The sequence below is a fragment of the Xenopus tropicalis genome, chromosome 1 (assembly GCF_000004195.4).
Source record: "Xenopus tropicalis strain Nigerian chromosome 1, UCB_Xtro_10.0, whole genome shotgun sequence".
Classification (NCBI taxonomy): domain Eukaryota; kingdom Metazoa; phylum Chordata; class Amphibia; order Anura; family Pipidae; genus Xenopus; species Xenopus tropicalis.
Genome location: NC_030677.2, coordinates 95,255,313 through 95,273,633, shown reverse-complemented (window position 1 = coordinate 95,273,633; position 18,321 = coordinate 95,255,313). Strand labels below are relative to the sequence as shown.

The window sequence follows — 18,321 nt, the reverse complement described above, 5'->3', positions numbered from 1 at the left end:
TGGGGGATTCACGAACAAGCTAAAAGGATTGAGGAGACCGCCTCATACGTATGCAAATAAGTCATAACAGGATTCTGGGAAGAAATTCTTTAAGGCTCCTAGAAAAGTCCCATTTACATGGGCTTTGTCCCATTTACATGGGTTTATCCTATGGGCTAAAGCTCACCCACTGGGTTTAAAGCAGAAGCCAGGATAATAGCTGATCAGATTCCCAACTACAGACCGGTTTCGCCCTTTTTGGGGCTCATCACTGCAGCACAGGGTTTTCTGATCAGCTTAGGTAGAGCCAGGAGTGGGGATTCACGAACAAGCTAAAAGGATTGAGGAGACCGCCTCATACGTATGCAAATAAGTCATAACAGGATTCTGGGAAGAAATTCCTTAAGGCTCCTAGAAAAGTCCCATTTACTTGGGTTTATCCTATAGACCCACTGGTCTCCTCAATCCTTTTAGCTTGTTCGTGAATCCCCACTCCTGACTCTACCTAAGCTGATCAGAAAACCCTGCGCTACACTGATGAGCCCCAAAAAGGGCGAAACCAGTCCGTAGTTGGGAATCTGATCAGCTATTATCCTGGCTTCTGCTTTAAACCCAGTGGGTGAGCTGTAGCCTATAGGATAAACCCATGTAAATGGGACTTTTCTAGGAGCCTTAAGGAATTTCTTCCCAGAATCCTGTTATGACTTATTAGGATATAGAATAAATACTCTCTACACAAGACCAATTTTTTTCTTAAACTATGAAACACTACTTTGCTCCCAAGGGACTTAAATTTTCTTTTAAACTATTGCAATATTTAAGCCTAAGACTTATTGTTATTTCAAGAACATTTACTCTATTAGATTAATGATGAACATTGATAAACAGGCTTTACCTCCAAATGTGTACCTTTTACCCTGAGCTATAGTCAATCTGGTTAAATTAGCTGAGTGTACTAATATGTTTGTACCTTTGACCCTTTGAATGCCTAGGAAAAAATTGCTTAAAAATATCAATAAAAAAAAAATTGGCCTTTCTATAACATACTAAGGGGCCGATTCACGAATGTACCAATCTGAATCATGAAATCCGATCATTTCTGATGATCGCAAATGTCATGAAAATTCTTTTCGTACTTACAATCCGAAAGTTACGACATTTTCGTATTGAAACAATCGTTTGCGAATGGCGATACGATAGTCACTAAATTTTCATATCCCAACAATCGTAAACGGCGCAAAACCCCTTCTGACTTTGACACTTCAATGCATGATGTGGGAAGCTTTCCAAAGGACTCAATGGCTCCAACCTGGCCAAAAGAAAGTCACGATACTGAAGCTTGAATGAATGTCGAAACTTTTGTACTTGTTGCGGCAAATACGATTTTGTCGCACAAACTGTCATGCAAAGTATGAAAAAGACGCGCAAATGAACGAAAATATCGTGGAAAATCCGCACAGTTCTAAAACGTAGAAAAAATACAATTTTTTTGTATTCAGACTCAATCGTACATTGATGTGCCCTAAAAGTTAACTTAAAGGTGAACCATCCCTTCAAAGGGGATCTGATCTAAAAAACATAAATTGGTGAAAACTCACAGTACTTCTCTGAGCAGTTTTGCAAATTATATCCATTTCCTATTTTTAATAGTTTCTGAGATATTAGCAGTTTTAGACAGTTTTGTACTGCTAGACACACTTTATAAAGGGAAAGTGGGTCAGCAACTTTAACTGTATATATAGTATCTATGCATTTCCTGGATTCAGTTAACTCTAGGTTTTGCTGATTGGTAGCCGAGCCAAAAGCATTGTATGAGAAGTCATCAATTCATTGGGTTTAGATCCTCTTAAATGTCAGCCCTGAGCAGTTGATACATACAGAACTCCTGATGTACCTCACACCATTAGATGCCCTAGTTTGTGCAGATAGAATTTTGCACTAGTAAGGGGCATGTGCAAGGAAACCCTTGTTCTGCCCATGTGATGTATCTTATAAGGTGTGCACAATTTGCACCTTCATGCATTTCTGTGTGACTATTTGCAAATTAAAGATCAGACAGTAGAGGACACAATTGCTAAAGGATGCTGGAAAAAATGGCACATTCAGTGCAAAAATGATGGTATTTCTTTTAGGAAATGTGCCCTCTATTTCTTTTTTAACTTGTAAAATAGATTTACTACATAAAGTGATTTGCCATGTTTTTATAAAGAGGCAGAAAACAACTAATTGCCATGTTAAAAAATGGAATGGCAGTTGAAGAGCATCACCCACTGCTGCTGTAAACCCCTAAAATAAAAAGAGAAATACAATACAATTTAGAAATGTCCATAATTTTGTCTATTGGACATTAGCACATAAGAGCTATGGCAATAGTTTGATGAATCTTTAACATTATTAAAGCAACAATAGGGAACTTCAACCCAGAGTAAAAATACCTAAGTTAGAGCATAGGGGCCTGAGGAAAATTTATTTAGAGTCATATTGAGCAGGGTGAGTTTTACAACAATATTTTTGTATATATGTGTAACCTTATTGCAGGTTTAGGAGGTCTAACCTAATGGACCCAAAAGTTGTAATTACACCAAAACAATCCTGACTCCATTAAGTCATAACCTCCTACAAAAAGTTACTGTCAAATATGCACTTGTATTTTCATAGTTCAATGAAATTATTTTACTCTTATTAATTAGATTTTTGTTGAAGACATCCATTAATGCCATTTGCTTTACAAATAGTCTCCAAAATCGCTTATCAGGGTTGCCATTTTTTTTAACTTCCTATAGTAATTTATTCATTTTAATGCTGGTAGTTGATCAGAAAATATCTCCAGTCATTATAATTTTAATAACTTTTTGAACAGTTGCCAGTTTAATTTTCAGTGTGTGGAAATTAGAGGTAAATTATTTATTACTTTCAGCAAATGTCTTTCACAATTTTATTTAATATTTTTTTCATCTTCTTTTAATGGATCATAAAATGACAATCTTTTATTGTACACTCGTAAAACAAGTAGCAAATGAATACTTAGCAAATAGGTTAGCGTGGATTGAAATGTCAACCATAATTCATTTGATGTGAGAATCCTAAGCAGGAATGTGGCAAAAGCCAATATCCAAGTTTGCAATGCAGCCTTATCTACTGGGCACAAGGGGAGCAGACCTGAAGGGGTGTTACTCTATAAGATTTTACTTTTGCTTATTCAAGATAGCTTAAATATATATTATTAAAAAAATTTCTTGGATGTTGTTACTTGAGGTTAAGTTAAACTTATTACAGGACTTGAGTCATAAAAAAATATTACAAATTAGCTTTGGTGGTATGTAATAAAAGGTTGAAATTTTGCTCCAGGTCTGTAAAGCCACAGGGGGTATTGTAAAGTTTGCTACTTGTCTAGTATCCCGTAGCCACCAATCAGAGGTAGCCAAGCCTGGACTGGGAGTCAAAATAGGCCTTGGCATCCCAAGTACACAGAGGCTCAAACACCCCCAGCTAGCCCACTAGATAGTGACTTTCTATAGCATTTTACAGCAGCACTTGCCAGAACCCACAGATAGCCAGTCTAGGCGTGGTTGGCTACATTTGATTGTTGCAGTGGGTTACTAGATGTGGAGAAACTTTATACCTTTAGTGCTCTGACAAATAAGCATTCATAATACTCAAAGATTCTAGTCAAACAAAAGTCAGAAGTTGTTAAATTATCCTGTAAAATGGCATTATGCTTTGCTCAACTTAGCAACTAGTAACTTTTAAACTAAGCATCTCTCAGATAGTATTTTTGTTTTACTCACCAAGAAAAGAAACATAAAAAGTGACCACTCTTCATCATGGAGTGATGCATCTCCAAGCATCAGCAACACTCATCCCCATATTAGGGAAAGAAAATCACTCTGTATGAGTTTGAAGTTGAACCTCTCCTTTGTAAAAACAGTATATACTCAGAGATATGCAATATACAAATATACATTCACATTCATATACACATACATAAATAACATTAATGCTATTCTTTGATATTAGTGTAGCTCTGGATAGTATGCCTTCCTTGCAAGCCTCTGTTAAATGCCTTAAAGGAATCTGCTAGTACATCACCATATTTGTAAAACAGTCATAACGCCTATGCAAGCTCCATTTCTCCAGATAAAACTATTTTTTTTGCTCTCTTTTCAGCTGATTAATATTCTGCCCATGAACTAGTGCCCATTCTGCACTGCATCCTGAAGGTCAAGTCTAACCTTGAGCCAATGGCCTTCTTACACAAGAGTATTTTATTAGCCTTAGCAGAGAGTGTCTGACACTGTGTTGCTTACTAAACCCATGATTTGTCCATGATGAAGGATGCAGATAAAACTTTCCAGGCATCACTTTACATTTCTGATGTATTCTCGGCAAACGTTTTTCGCCACGTCTGACATCAGCCTTACTAGTGCAAAAGAACAACATAAACCAGCTGTGCAGATATTGTTAATGCTTTCGCAGCCAAGGCCCTTCCTTATCATGGGCATTCTGTGCTGACCAGACATGCCAGAGGTCAGCTTTAAAACTAATGCTTGCTCCAATATACATACAGCTCCAGTATCTTTTCTTTTTCAGTGTCATGCTGACAAATATTTATACAAAAAATATATCATACCTGGAATACCAGTTTGTTTACAAAACTCTCAATTAAACCCTGCACACCAGAAAAAAAAATCTTTAAGGGGGGCACTGTAGTTAAAAAAACATTTTTATTTATCAGGTCATTTATATAGCAAGAATATTGCATTTATAAAAAAACATCATAATATCCATCAATAAACAAATCAATACATTTCACCCAGTGGAAAGACTGGAAAAGGATATGAAGGCAGATACTCTGGATGAGAGAATACCCCAACGCCTTTGTCAAGGGAACTCTAGTAGGGATGTAGCGAACCTCAAAAAAAAAGTTTGCGAACTTACGCCAAAAAGTGCGAAAGTTCGCGAACTTTGCGAACCCCATAGACTTCAATGGGAAGGCGAACTTTAAAACCTAGAAAAGCCATTTCTGGCCAGAAAACTGATTTTAAAGTTGTTTAAAGTGTGACACAACCTGGACAGTGGCATGCAGAAGGGGGATCAAGGGCAAAAATTTCTCTGAAAAATACGTTGTTGACACAATGTTGCGTAAAAACGCAAGCTATACCTATGTATACGCAAAGGCAGCTGGCAGACCTAGCGGAAATACGCAGCGTTTTTTGTTATTTCGTACTATTAGCACCATGGAAACGGGATTTGCTGAAAAACGCCATGTGTGGCTTGTGCGGCGTTTTTAGGCCGAGAAAAAACGCAGCGGAAAAACGCCACGCGAACCCAAATTGCGAACATGCACGAAAAGTTTGCGACATCTCTAAACTCTAGTGCCTATAGTGTATTACACAGGTTTTAAACCTTGTATAGCGCCAAAAATCACTGCATGAGCATGTGCTCTCCCCTGCCTGGATGCTGTGCACCTCTGCATGCATCATTTTATTCATGTTATTTATATATGCAATATTCTTGCTATATAAATGACCTAATAAATGGTTTAATGGTTCTTAAAAGGGCAAGTGTATCTTAGACCTTCTAAATTCTCAATTTTAAATCAATCAAAATAAATACTTATCATTGTCCAAGCCTTCAGGGATTATTATTCCAGACTAGCCAAAAAAAAAGGACTTTCTAATGACTTTTACTAATGATCTTCATTAGCATAAAGTACAAGGTGTAAATAGACACGTTGGGAAATTGCATTGCCATATTTCAGATAGTTTTGATATTTCAGGTTCTTGAATTTCCAGATAATACCAAATTCTGAAGCCATATTATGCTTTATTGTTAAATTGCAGTTACAGCAAATGATTAAATATGTAATGGAATATTGCATGTTTTAAAATAGTGATTTCAGAATGAATTCATTCATCAATATAAAACACTGTTAATGAAAATTCTAATTTTCTTGCAGAACTATGGAAGTTTGGGTGAGCATAAACAATGGAAAAACTCCACTCACTAACCCACAAACAATCACTGCTTCCAGCTGTGTAAGTGCCAGTCATCTCCTATTCTTTCATTGTTTGTAGAGCTGGAATATAAAAAAACACAACATTAATTGTGTGTTGTTGGTCTTACACAAACTATGCATCAGACAATTTGTGGTGTTTTATTAATTCAGTGGAAAGGCACACCAACCTGGTAATGTAGCCATTCTTTCAGTGGAATCACAAACAATGTGAAAAACAGCAACAAAAAATACACCTTGAGTTAAGTTTGGTAGCATGATGTCAATGCTCAACTATTTAATTAAGGCCTAACCTTAGTATCATCTAGATAACCTTTAGTACATGTGTGTTAAACATTAACTGCATTGACAAATAATTATATACATTCCTTATATTGAAGGACACTGTGATCATTCAGATCTACAAAACCCACTGCGACCATTCAGATCTACAAATGGTTATAGAAACATACAATCCGTAATAATCATGCATTTAAAAAAAATAAGGTTAAAGTATTGTGGGGCTTAGCAAAACATCCTACATTTTTCCATGTTTATAACTATTTTCTTGCCTTCACAGACTAATGGCATTGCTGCAGGCATTGCAATTTTAGTGATATTACTCCTGATTGCCATTGCATTATTATGGTGGTTCTGGCCTCTTTGTTGCAAAGTGGTAAGTTGAAATTAATGTTTTCAGTTAGTCAGATTATGACTTGTATGTTTTTGCAAGTATGTTTTTTGTGCTTTGCTTAATTCTGACAAAGAGGGAGCGTGGTCTAGTTTTCATATGCAGCATATTGAAAGTTAACTTCTTGTAGCTTAGCACAGTGCTGTGTTACATATACAGTTGCATGAATAATTTTGGCAGAATGGCAGAAATTATCCGATAAATGTGCCATCTTGTTTTAAATAGTATGTTATTCAAAGGCCTTGTATGGTAGTGCAGACAAGGGGGAAATTAATGCAGTTGTCTGTGAGGCTGCAAACTTTCCCGACTCAATAAATGTTCTATAAAAAATAATACAGGTATTATCCCCATTATCCCCATTATCCAGAAAGTTCCGAATTACGGAATCGCCATCTCCCATAGACTCCATTATAAGCAAATAATTCTAATTTTTAAAAATGATTTCCTTTTTCCCTGTAATAATAAAACAGTACCTTGTACTTGATCCCAACTAAGATATAATTAATCCTTATTGGAGGCAGAACAGTCCTATTGGGTTTATTCAATATTTAAATGATTTTTAGCAGACTTAAGTTATGGAGATCCAAATTACGAAAAGATCCCTTATCCGGAAAAGCCCAGGTCCCGAGCATTCTGGATAATAGGTCCCATACCTGTATATCAATGCTTAATTTTGTATAGTTTCCCTTCAAGCACAGGAATTGAATTTGCAAAAAACACCCAGCACAAATATAATTGTGGGGATCTTTACCCACGTCAACTTTGTTGGGATCATCCAAAACCTACCCTTTTACCAAGTCACTTGGGCGTCTCCATTTTTCTATCCTAGCCAAAATATTGAGAAACTAGTCTTTTCGAATACTTGATTGGTTGTTAGTTGTCTTATTAACTAAGCTTAACCCTACAGTGAAAGGGTGGAACTCAGCCACCAGGTTACAGGCAGATTTACTAAAACTATAATTTTTCTGGCCTTGAAACCAGTATCAACTCGACTTGGTATGTTTTCGAATAAAACACAATCATTCTTGCATTTATTAAATGTCATGGTAATAATGGTAAGGTTGAATGAAAATATTGAGTTTTTGTTGTTTTTGGAGCCGAAAAATTCCCAAAATTTCCATGAATCCTCTTTATTTTTCCTATACAGCAATTGCTCCGGCAGCCATTTTAGGAGCATTGGCGGTCATTCTTGGAAAACAATAATGTGTTTAGGTTTCACTTGAAACTGGGTAAAATAGAAGACAATGATGGGATCAACTTCCCCTGGTAAATGTGAGAAAACAATAATTGGATTAACTTCCCCTTGAAAATGTGTGGAATAGAAAACAATGATAGGATTAGCTTCCCCTTGAAACTGGGTGAAAAATAAAACAATTATGGGATTAACTTCCTTTTGAAAATGTGTCAAGGACAGGCTATCACTAACTATTCTATTCCTCTTCTGTCCTAAACCCCCATATGACTCAATGGTTCTTGGCAGCTTAAAGGAACAGTAACATCAAAAAATTAAAGTGTTTTAAAGTAATTAAAATATAATGTGCTGTTGCTCTGCAAAAAAACGGTGTTTTTGCTACAGAAAAGCTACTATATAAATAAGCTGCTGTGTAGCCATGGGGGCAGCCATTCAAGCTAGAAAAAAGGTGAAAAGGCACAGGTTACATAGCAGATAACTAGTAGATAAGCCCCATATAATGGGGTTATCTGTTATCTGCTAAGTAACCTGTGCCTTGTGAATGGCTGCCCCCATGACTACACAGCAGCTTATTATATAAACTATAGTAGTCTTTCTGAGGCAAACACACCAGTTGTAGCAATGCAGGGCAACAGTACATTATATTGTTATTACTTTTATACACTTTCATTTTTTGGTGTTACTGTTCCTTTAAGCCTGGCATACATTTTGTCAGTCAAAAAATGGCACATAACATTTTTTTTTTAAATTTGTCAAGTAAAAAATGAAACATAGGTAAATCTCGATAAAAATATAACATAAAAAATATAACAATAAAAACTGGAATAAACTCGTTTTCACGAATTTCTGATTTTTACTAGAAAGCCAGAACTGGAAAAGTCTGTGCAGAGAAAAGTCTTTTTTGCCACACCAAATTCTCTACTTTTTCGAATTTGAGCAAAAAACTGTGTAAAAAATCTGCAAACCTGCAAAGTTTCAAAGCAAAGAAGGATCCTCATTGGAAGGGAAGGGGCATCTGCTGTTGATTTTTCAACATAATCTGGACAAGTTTTAGCTAGCGAATTGTTGTATTTAGATTTGTAGCAGTATTGTTGCATAGTAAATCACAAAAAAGTTGCAACTTTTTTCTGTGACTTTTAGTGCTAAAAAATCCGAATTGGAAATTTTTTTTTGACCATTAGTAAATGGCCTTCTTAGAAAACAATGTTTATCTATTGTTCTGCACTATATCAATAGCTCACATTAAAAGGCTATAAATGTAAACATTATTATCTGACATTCTGTTTTTTTTATTTTAACAAAATTCAAGATAATAATCACATTTGTGTTTCAAAGCATAATGAAAATTGTTTGATCTTAAATCTGCAGCTTGCTAAAAAAGAAATCTTATTTCAAGCAAATGTTTTTATATTTTCAGGACCTGCTTTGTTACTTCCTTTTTAGCAGTTTTCTGAGAAACATGATACTGTGATCTTTCTGCTTCCTTCCGTAAATCTCTATACTTTTGTTTAAATATGTGTCACTATCTCGTAGCTATGTTTGCTCATTTTAGTCTATGAGGGATGTAATGTTTGTGGTTCTCAGGGTCATGGACCAAAAACTTCAAGAAAATATCTGCAACATTAGAAGATCCCCAAGGCCCTTTTGTCGGTAGTGGGTTTGTGGCAGTGTGCCTGCATTAGAGGGAGCCTTTTCTGTTTAGACATCTGTGCTGTCTCAAAAATTCATGAACTGGGACTTTATAGAGAACCTCCAAAGGTATCATTCCTTAGTGTGTCTTCTGGAAGGAAGGTTAAAAAGTAAAATTCTGACCCTTTTTATAAGAGCAGGAAAAGCAGTAAATACTAAAGTTTTCTAATAACTAATATATTTGACCAGATTAAATTCAATGAGAAAAATGTTTATGTAAAAAATGTAACTAAATCTGGCCCATTAACTGTGATGTTTAAACATGAAAAAAGCATATTTGTGTATATATATATATATAAATAACTCAAGTTAGTCTGAGAAAGCTAACTTTCCCATACCCATACTTCAAGCAAAGATAAAATACCTTGGCAGCATTATTATTTACAGATGGGCAACCTGCCCATAGTTAATTTTGTAATATCTCGGAGCAAAGGTTTGCCCCACTAAAGCACTTCCAACATGGATAGCAAATTACCTTATAGAACAAGGCCTACAAAAACTCTCATCTCTGGGCTATACTGCTTTTCTGGTGTTGGTAGGGCAATTAAAATAATCGCCATGAGTGCACAGACTTGTTCTGTATTAATAAGAACACAGAATTAATTCACAATAGCAGCCACCTGCCCTCTTCATATTTAACGGTTTCTTGTGTCATACTGATGACAAAACAATCCTATATCTTTATAATATGAAAGTTATATTAATATCATTAGTAATATTAAGGTTATTATCTAAAGTGCCCAAATTACAGAAAGATTGCTTCTCTGGAAACCCCTGAAACCATGCATTCAGGAAAATAGAACAAACACCCTATACATTTCGGTAAAAGCTGAATGCCATTAAAGAAAACTGCTTTCAGAAGAAGAGAAGAGAATGAGAGACATAAATGAATGTCTCTTTGGGAGTAGAAACTTTGTTTTTTATGTTTTAAAGTGATACTGACACAAAAAACAACTTTTAAAAATATAAATCTACATAAAAAGTTGCCTATAGGTCGTGTTGATCATTTTTTACTGATAGGGCTGCTTTTGTAAGTAATTGTTACTTGAAATCCCAAAATCTGGCTGTTTTGCCAGCCTGACTGTCCCTTCTCAGCCTGTCAGTTACAGCTTCTAATGCTAACGGCCTCCTGCTGGACAAATATGGCCGCCCCCTCATAGAGGAACATGGGGGATCAGATAGGGAATGTAAAAGCTTGGACAAATACTTTTATGGCAAAATTATAAATGCCATGCAAAGACAATGTTAAACAGATGTAAAAATAATTTCATTTCTGGTGTCAGTATCTCTTTAAGACATGATATTCTGTATAGGAAATGCATGTTTGTATCTGTGGTCAGAAGAGAGTTGTAAATTAAAGAGAATAGTTTTACATTTTTCATTACATTTCATTTAGGTTATCAAAGATCCTCCTCCTCCTCCTCCACCTAAACCAGTTCCAGTTGAGGTCAGTATTCCTTTTTATACTGTGTTTGATTCTATATGCTGTTATTAATGACCAGTTCAGTAGAGGTCAGTTGTGTACAACATTATAACTTCCAGTTTTAGTCCCACAGAAATAGAGAAAATTACTCGACTAGTACTTATTTTAAAGGGAAGTTTGAACATGTGCAGTAACTAGGTATGCACCTAATCCACTACTTTTGGATTCAGCCAAACCCCGAATCCTTCGTAAAGTAAATAATTTACAACTTCTGTGTTTCTGTGACAAAGTCACGTGATTTTAAGGATTTGGTTCAGCCAGGAGCATGGATTTGGCTGAATCTGAATCCTGCTAAAAAAGGTAGAATCTTGTCCGAATCCCGAACTGAATACTGAATTCGGTACATCCCTAGCAGTAACCCTTAGCGGTGACCAGTAAATGGTAGCTGCTGTTTTTTTAAATAAAATTAATTATACCTGTAGCAAATTTTGCACCTTTAATTACATAACCCCTAGATAAAAAAATTAAAAAGTCTAGAGGAGTCATTCATGACCCCCGGGGATTCAAATTCAAGAGCACACCAGTGGTGCTTATTTCCTAAGCATTTGCCCCTCTGTACTAGCTGGTCTTTGCACAAAGCTCCAGATAAGAAATCTGCAGGCAGGTTTGATTTAAAACACAGTCCACATGTCTCTGTGCTCCAAAACAGAGTGCAGAGGCCTGTAGCTATTTGCAAATTGCCCCAGGCACTCTGGCCACTGGGTGGGGCATTGCAACAACTAGTACCTAGCCTGGCAGAGGAACCAGAAAGTCAGGGCGTAGGGTGCAACAGGGAGTGACAGGGGCCTTCTGCGGTGTGGCATGTGAATGTGCCCCCAAAACATTTAGATGCCTGTGCAGTGTTTGGTCTGATTGTACAGGCACTGCACAGGCATCCAAATGTTTTGTTTTCAGTGTATGAATAATTAAATAAATTGCCATATCTTTAATAAATAAAGTGGTTTGAGCTTGTACTCTTGTACAATTTCTATGTTACTTACAATTAAGGGTTCATTTATAATGCATGGATCAGTGCAAAGTGCAAATCGCTGCTGCTGAAATTCTGTTTACAGAGGTACTTGTATCAATACATACTCCTGAGTACCTTCCTACTAAAACACTGGTTTGGCCTTTTTTCTGCTTAAGGTACAAAATACAGGGGTGTAAGGAAGTACTACAATAAATACCTCTCTGGCACCTGAACAATCAACTGACTTGAATGACTGAATGAATGAATGAATCAAACAACAGTTTCCAGTCCTGGAAAATGATCTCATACCCACATTAATGCTGCAAAAAGCAACATGTGCACAGTTTATTAATGCAGATGCTAATATGTATACATATTGGTAGGTCACATGAGATTTTGTGGGTGCTCTGATGGTGCATTGTGTGTAAAAAAACAACAGGGCAGCTTGTGTGCAAATTTTACTTGGATTTGCTTTTTAAATGACCCTTTTAATCTGAATGCTTTTTCTCCAAAACTGCAAATAGAAATATTTCCATATTTTTATTTAAGATATGACAGTAGGAAATATTTTATAGAGTCAATTCTAACCTTTGCTCAGTTTTCCTTTTAATACAGGAGCCCGAAGAAGTATTACCATCAAAGAAATGGCCAACTGTAGATGCTAGCTATTATGGGGGGCGAGGAGTTGGTGGCATTAAAAGAATGGAGGTAAGTCTCAGTGTAGATACTGTAGCTTGAACTGCTTTTCTGTTTAGTCTTAATGCTTCAGGCAAAAAAGAATAAAAAATGCTGGAACTCTGGCCATATGACATCAGTTCCTAATTAAGAAGGCATAAAAGAATGCATTCTGTTTTCCTCATTTGATCTATAAATCATATGAGAAACATCTTCTCTTCCACTTATAGTATGTGTAGTGCTTTGTTTTAATGTTTTGGAGGACATTTATCTCACAGAGCTCTATCAATGGCATGTTAGTTGCTGTAAAGAAAGATTTCAGTGTTAACGCTATTTTTAACTCTTTTTTTCTTATTCAAATGAGCTAGTTCTTCATTATTTAGCTTTGGAATTTGTGTGATTTTTTTTCCATTCTGAGTAATAATCTTTCAGCTGCCACTAATAGTTGCACTGTTGTAAGTAGTCTGTCTATACTATGGAAAAGAATTAAACTTCTTAAAGGGGTGGTGCACCTTTATGTTAACTTTTAGTATGTTATAGATTGGACAATTTTAAGCAGCTTTTCAGTTGGTCTTTATTATTTGTCTTTCATAGTTCTTTAATTATTTGCCTTCTTCTTCTAACTCTTTGCAGCTTTCAAATGGGGGTCACTCACCCTTAAGCAAAATAACTTTTGCTCTGTGAAGCTACAGTTTTATTGTTATTACTTTATTTTATATTACTTTATTACCTATTTTTCTATTCAGGCTCTCTCCTATTCATATATCAGTCTTTTAAATTTGATTCCTAGCAACCAAATAGCTGCTGAAACTCCTAGTTGGAGAGCTGCCGAACAAAAACTGAAATAATTAAAAAAACTACAAATAATAAAAAATAAAGACCAATTGCAAATTGTCTCAGAATATTACTCCAAAATCATACTAAATTTTAACTCAAAGGTGGCCAACCCCTTTAATACTTTCTGAGCTTCTTTTATTGACATTATGCCCTAGAAACCAATATCTCTCCATGTTTCTGCATTGTATTAACTTTGAAATGGTGGTAACACAGAGTAAGATTGCAAAATGCTCAGAGGAGTGCTGGTATGCAGAAAATAAACAGATCAAATAACTATGGTTTATTTTGCTGTAAACATAGCCTAGAACACAAAGGCATGTTTCATTGTGTGTACTGATTATTTATTCCTTGTTTATTTCATTTAATTTCATTTATATGAGTGAGAATTACAGTTCGTACCCTGGCTAACAGATTCCTTAGAATAAAGCTATCCTATAATGATTATTATATTTTATGTTTTTTTGTTGTGTCTTTCCATTGTTTTCTCTGGTACTGCTTGTGTAACTGTCATAGCCATTTTAATTCTACCTGTACTGTATGTTAATTTTGGAATTGTGGCACCACTGGAATTTAATCTTGGGGGACCCTTAAATGATTATAACTTTAACTTTTTTAATATTTCTATTTATGTACTTTTTTTTTTTTTTCTTCTATTTTTACGTATCACTGTACTTTATGTGCTTGTTATGGCTGTGTGCTCCGTAACCTCTTCTCCTATCCAGTCAACAGTAACATAGAGTGGGATGTACATTGGTAATTTGGAGATCACTATGACCCCTTCCCTAAGGAGTTGGTCATATCACGTGTCTTCTCAAAATTTTCACAACATTTACCACAAAATTAAAGGAGATAAACCCTGCTCCCAGTCCCCTACTTATTATAATCTTCCAAGTGTATACACTTTATTTGGATCTAGCCCTCAAATACAGCAAATTGAAATACTTAAACGAGACATTATATAATGCTCATATTTAGTTATATTATTCTTCCTTCCTCATAGCATTTAAAGTTAATGTTGATTAATAATGCACAGTTTAAAGTAATATAAATGTGATAAGCCTTTTCTGTACATTAATATTCTGATGAATAAAATGCATGGCAGGCAATAAGAGAGTTGATCAGTGTGTGAAAAGTAACAATAAAGGAAATCAGAGTGGGACAGAGGGCTTATCTCAATTTTACATCATCATGATATCATGAGCACCTCCCATCTGCCCACCCACTCCTCACGCAGAGAGGATTCTTAAAGATGATATAAACAAGGGGGGTGGATCAAGAGCAGTTTTGGGGCTTTTTAATAGATATTTTAACCAAATGGAAGGACATTAAAATCTGTTCTTTCTATTTCAGCTTATGTAACTTATATTCTTGTATTTTGAAAAGTTATATTTCCCCTTACAAAAAGCAAATACATTAATAAAGACCAGATGCAAAGATGCTTAGATTACTTTTCCTTACAGGTTATAAAAACAAGTAATTATTCGTAATCATTTAGCCAGAAAGAGTCAGCAGCAGCAGTCAGACAGCTCGAAGTTTAAAGGAAAGCTAAACCCTAAAAATGAATATGACTAAAAATGCCATATTTTATATACTCATTAAACAAGCCTAAAGGTTTTAGCATCTCTATAGACTGTATATATATATTGTAATGATTCAGTACTTGAAAGTTGTCACAGGGGGTCACCATACTGAAACCTGTTAGAACTGTCCAGGACAGTGCACATGCTCAGTGTGTTCTGAGCAGCTATTGAGAAGCTGAGCTTAAGGACTGATGCAACCAAGCAGAAAATTATTTTGATCTGTCATAGAGGATGATGCTGCAGGGCTGGTTATTACTTTCTAATGCTAACTGCATTGGTTTCAGAGCTGTCATGCAATAATAATCTGTATTATTTACTAATCAGCCTTATATTGTGACATTTATATTCTATATAAGCAGTATGTTGTGAGTCACTCCCTAAGCTCAGTACATGACAGTAGCACAGACCATATGAGAAGATGGGGAGCTACTGGGGCAACTCTGGGGGCACAGATCTTCCCTGCCGTAGGGCTGTGGTTGCCATGGGATGGTACAAAACATAGTTTACAACATTTCTAGCCCAATTCTTTAGTTAAGCTTTAGTTCTCTTTTAAGGGGAACTGAATTGGTTTTGAAAAGCACTTCCTTTATAAAAAAAAAATATAAGGAAACAGATTAATTATTATACAAGTCTCAATGGGAACAATATGAAGTGAAAATCTTGCCCACACTGAGTAAACAATATTTAATCTGGTGTATATTTTTTTAGGTACGATGGGGAGATAAAGGTTCCACAGATGAAGGAGCAAGGCTGGAAAAAGCAAAAAATGCTGTAGTGACAATGCCAGAGGAGGAGGAGGAACAGCTGCCTTTACCAGCACCTAAAAAACCAAAGCCTACCTCACAAGTACACCAAACAAAATGGTACACACCTATCAAGGTAAGCGTTGTTAAAATTCAAAGTTTAAGGAACAATTTGATCCTATTTTCTGTGACAATAAACTGCCATCTTAAATGTTATTATTATTACAGGCATGGCATCCCTTATGTGGAAACTGGTTATTGAGCAACTCTGAATTATGGGAAGGCCATCTCCCATGCAGTCTATTTTAAACAAATATAAATTATTTTTTCTCTGTAAATAATTAACAGTACCTTGTACTTGATGTTATGAATCCATATGAATGGCAAACAATCTTACTGGGTTTGTTTAATGTTTTTTTGTAGAGGTATGGGATCCCTTATCTGGAAACCCGTTATCCAGAAAGCTCCAAACTACAGAAAGCCCATCTCCCATAGACTCAATTTTAATCAAATAATTCAGAATTTTAAAACTGATTTGCTTTTTCTCTGTAGTAATAAAACAGTACCTTGTAATTGATCCCAACTAAGATATAATTAATCCTTATTGGATGAAAAACAATCTTATTGGGTTTAAAAAATGCTTTATTGATTTTTTTAGTAGACTTAACCTATGGAAATCCAAATTACGGAAAGACCCCTTATCCGGAATACCCTTGGCCCCGAGCATTCTGGGTAACGGGTCCTGTACCTGTAGCACTTTAGACTTAAAGTATGATGATAGAAATTATGGAAAGATCCCTTATCTGTAAAATCCCAGGTCACAAGCATTCCTGAGAATAAACCCTGTATTATAGTTACAAATAAAGCCAATATTTTCCACAGCTCTGACCAATAAATTGGAGGAGAACAGCAACTGAACAACAAACTAAAAAATAATTCAGAACATGCATGTTGAGGTCAGAGGGACCGGTCTGTGAGAAGTTACAATTTACTGTGGGGTTAGGAGCACAAATATATTAGGAGCAGATGAAGTGCCCAGTATCCCATATGATACCTTGGGGGTATGCAAGGATAAGCTAGATTCCCACTGATGATAAAATGAAAAAGTGTATTTTAAAAACAAAGGAAAGTTGTAAACACAAGTAGAGATGTAGCGAACCTCACAAAAAAAGTTTGCGAACCCGTTCGTGAACTTCTGCCAAAAAGTGCGAACTTTTGCGAACTTTGCGAACCCCATAGACTTCAATGAGAAGGCAAACTTTAAAAACTAGAAAAGCCATTTCTGGCCAGAAAAATGATTTTAAAGTTGTTTAAAGGGTGCCACGACCTGGACAGTGGCATGCAGGAGGGGGATCAAGGGCAAAAATTTCTCTGAAAAATACGTTGTTGACACAGCGTTGCGTTTTGTGCTGTAAAGGGCAGAAATCACACTACATTTCTAAACTTGTGTAATAAACTGCTTTTACAAGGACTATTGGGTTACAGCAGATGAGATCAGCAGGACAGCTGTCCCCAGCAGCTACATACAGAGCAGTAGAAAGTAGATTACTAGTCAGCAAAGCTACTTAAACTGCCCCTCAAACCCCTGCACAGCTCTCTCCCTATGCTAACTCAACAAGCACACACAGGCAGAATGTAAAATGGCTGCTGGGCTTCGGTTTCTATATGGAAGGGAGTGGTCCGGGGGTGGTCCAGGAGGGAGAGCTGCCTGATTGGCTGCCATGTATCTGCTGGCTCTGGGGTGAGAGGTCAAAATGTGGCTCCAGCTAAGGCGAACCCAAAATTGCGAACATCGCTAAAAGTTCACGAACTTGCGAACACCCGATTTTCGTGCAAATTAGTTCGCCGGCAAACAGTTCGCTACATCTCTAAACACAAGTAGTATTGTGAAATGCTTTGAATGTAAGTAGAAATATGTTACAGGTATGGAACCTGTTATTCGGAATGCTCAGAATATGGGGTTTTCTGGATATGGAATCTTTCCATTATTTGGGTCTCTTTTTTTTTTTCTGTCTACAGAAAAATCATTTAAACATTAATCAAACCCAATAGGATTATTCTATCTCTAATAAGGATTAATTATATCATAGTTGGAAACAAGCACAATGTACTGTTTTATTTTTACAGAGAAAATGGAATTCATTTTTAAAAATGTAACTTTATTTGATTAAAAGTCTATGGGATATGGTCAATCCATAATTCAATGCTTCCTGGATAAAGGGTTTCCAGATAACATATACCATACTTGTGTACTTGATTCCAGAAGTAGAGGAGCATTTTTTTCTGGGGGGAAGCAGGCCAGAAGTTTCATGGTAGATTGAAAGGCCATATTATAGGGGATTGCAGTACTTCAGAAACAAATACATACATGAACAAGTGCCCTAGTATGATCTGTAGTGAGGTAGGGTCACATTTTTGTGAAATTGTGTAGCCTTAAAGGAACAGTAACACTAAAAAATTAAAGAGCTTTAAAGTAATAAAATATAATGCACTGTTGCCCTGCACTGG

The 18,321-nt window shown here is 36.0% G+C and overlaps 1 protein-coding gene across 2 annotated transcripts in view; it reads left to right on the top strand.

The window, feature by feature from the left end:
• Positions 1–18,321, top strand: part of antxr2 (ANTXR cell adhesion molecule 2) — a 102,009-nt gene that overhangs the window by 41,443 nt on the left and 42,245 nt on the right. For both annotated transcript variants that reach the window (XM_031895921.1, NM_001127988.1), the window contains 5 exon segments: positions 5,939–6,017; positions 6,555–6,650; positions 10,943–10,993; positions 12,594–12,686; positions 15,779–15,949. In XM_031895921.1, coding sequence (XP_031751781.1) covers positions 5,939–6,017; positions 6,555–6,650; positions 10,943–10,993; positions 12,594–12,686; positions 15,779–15,949 — 490 coding nt within the window.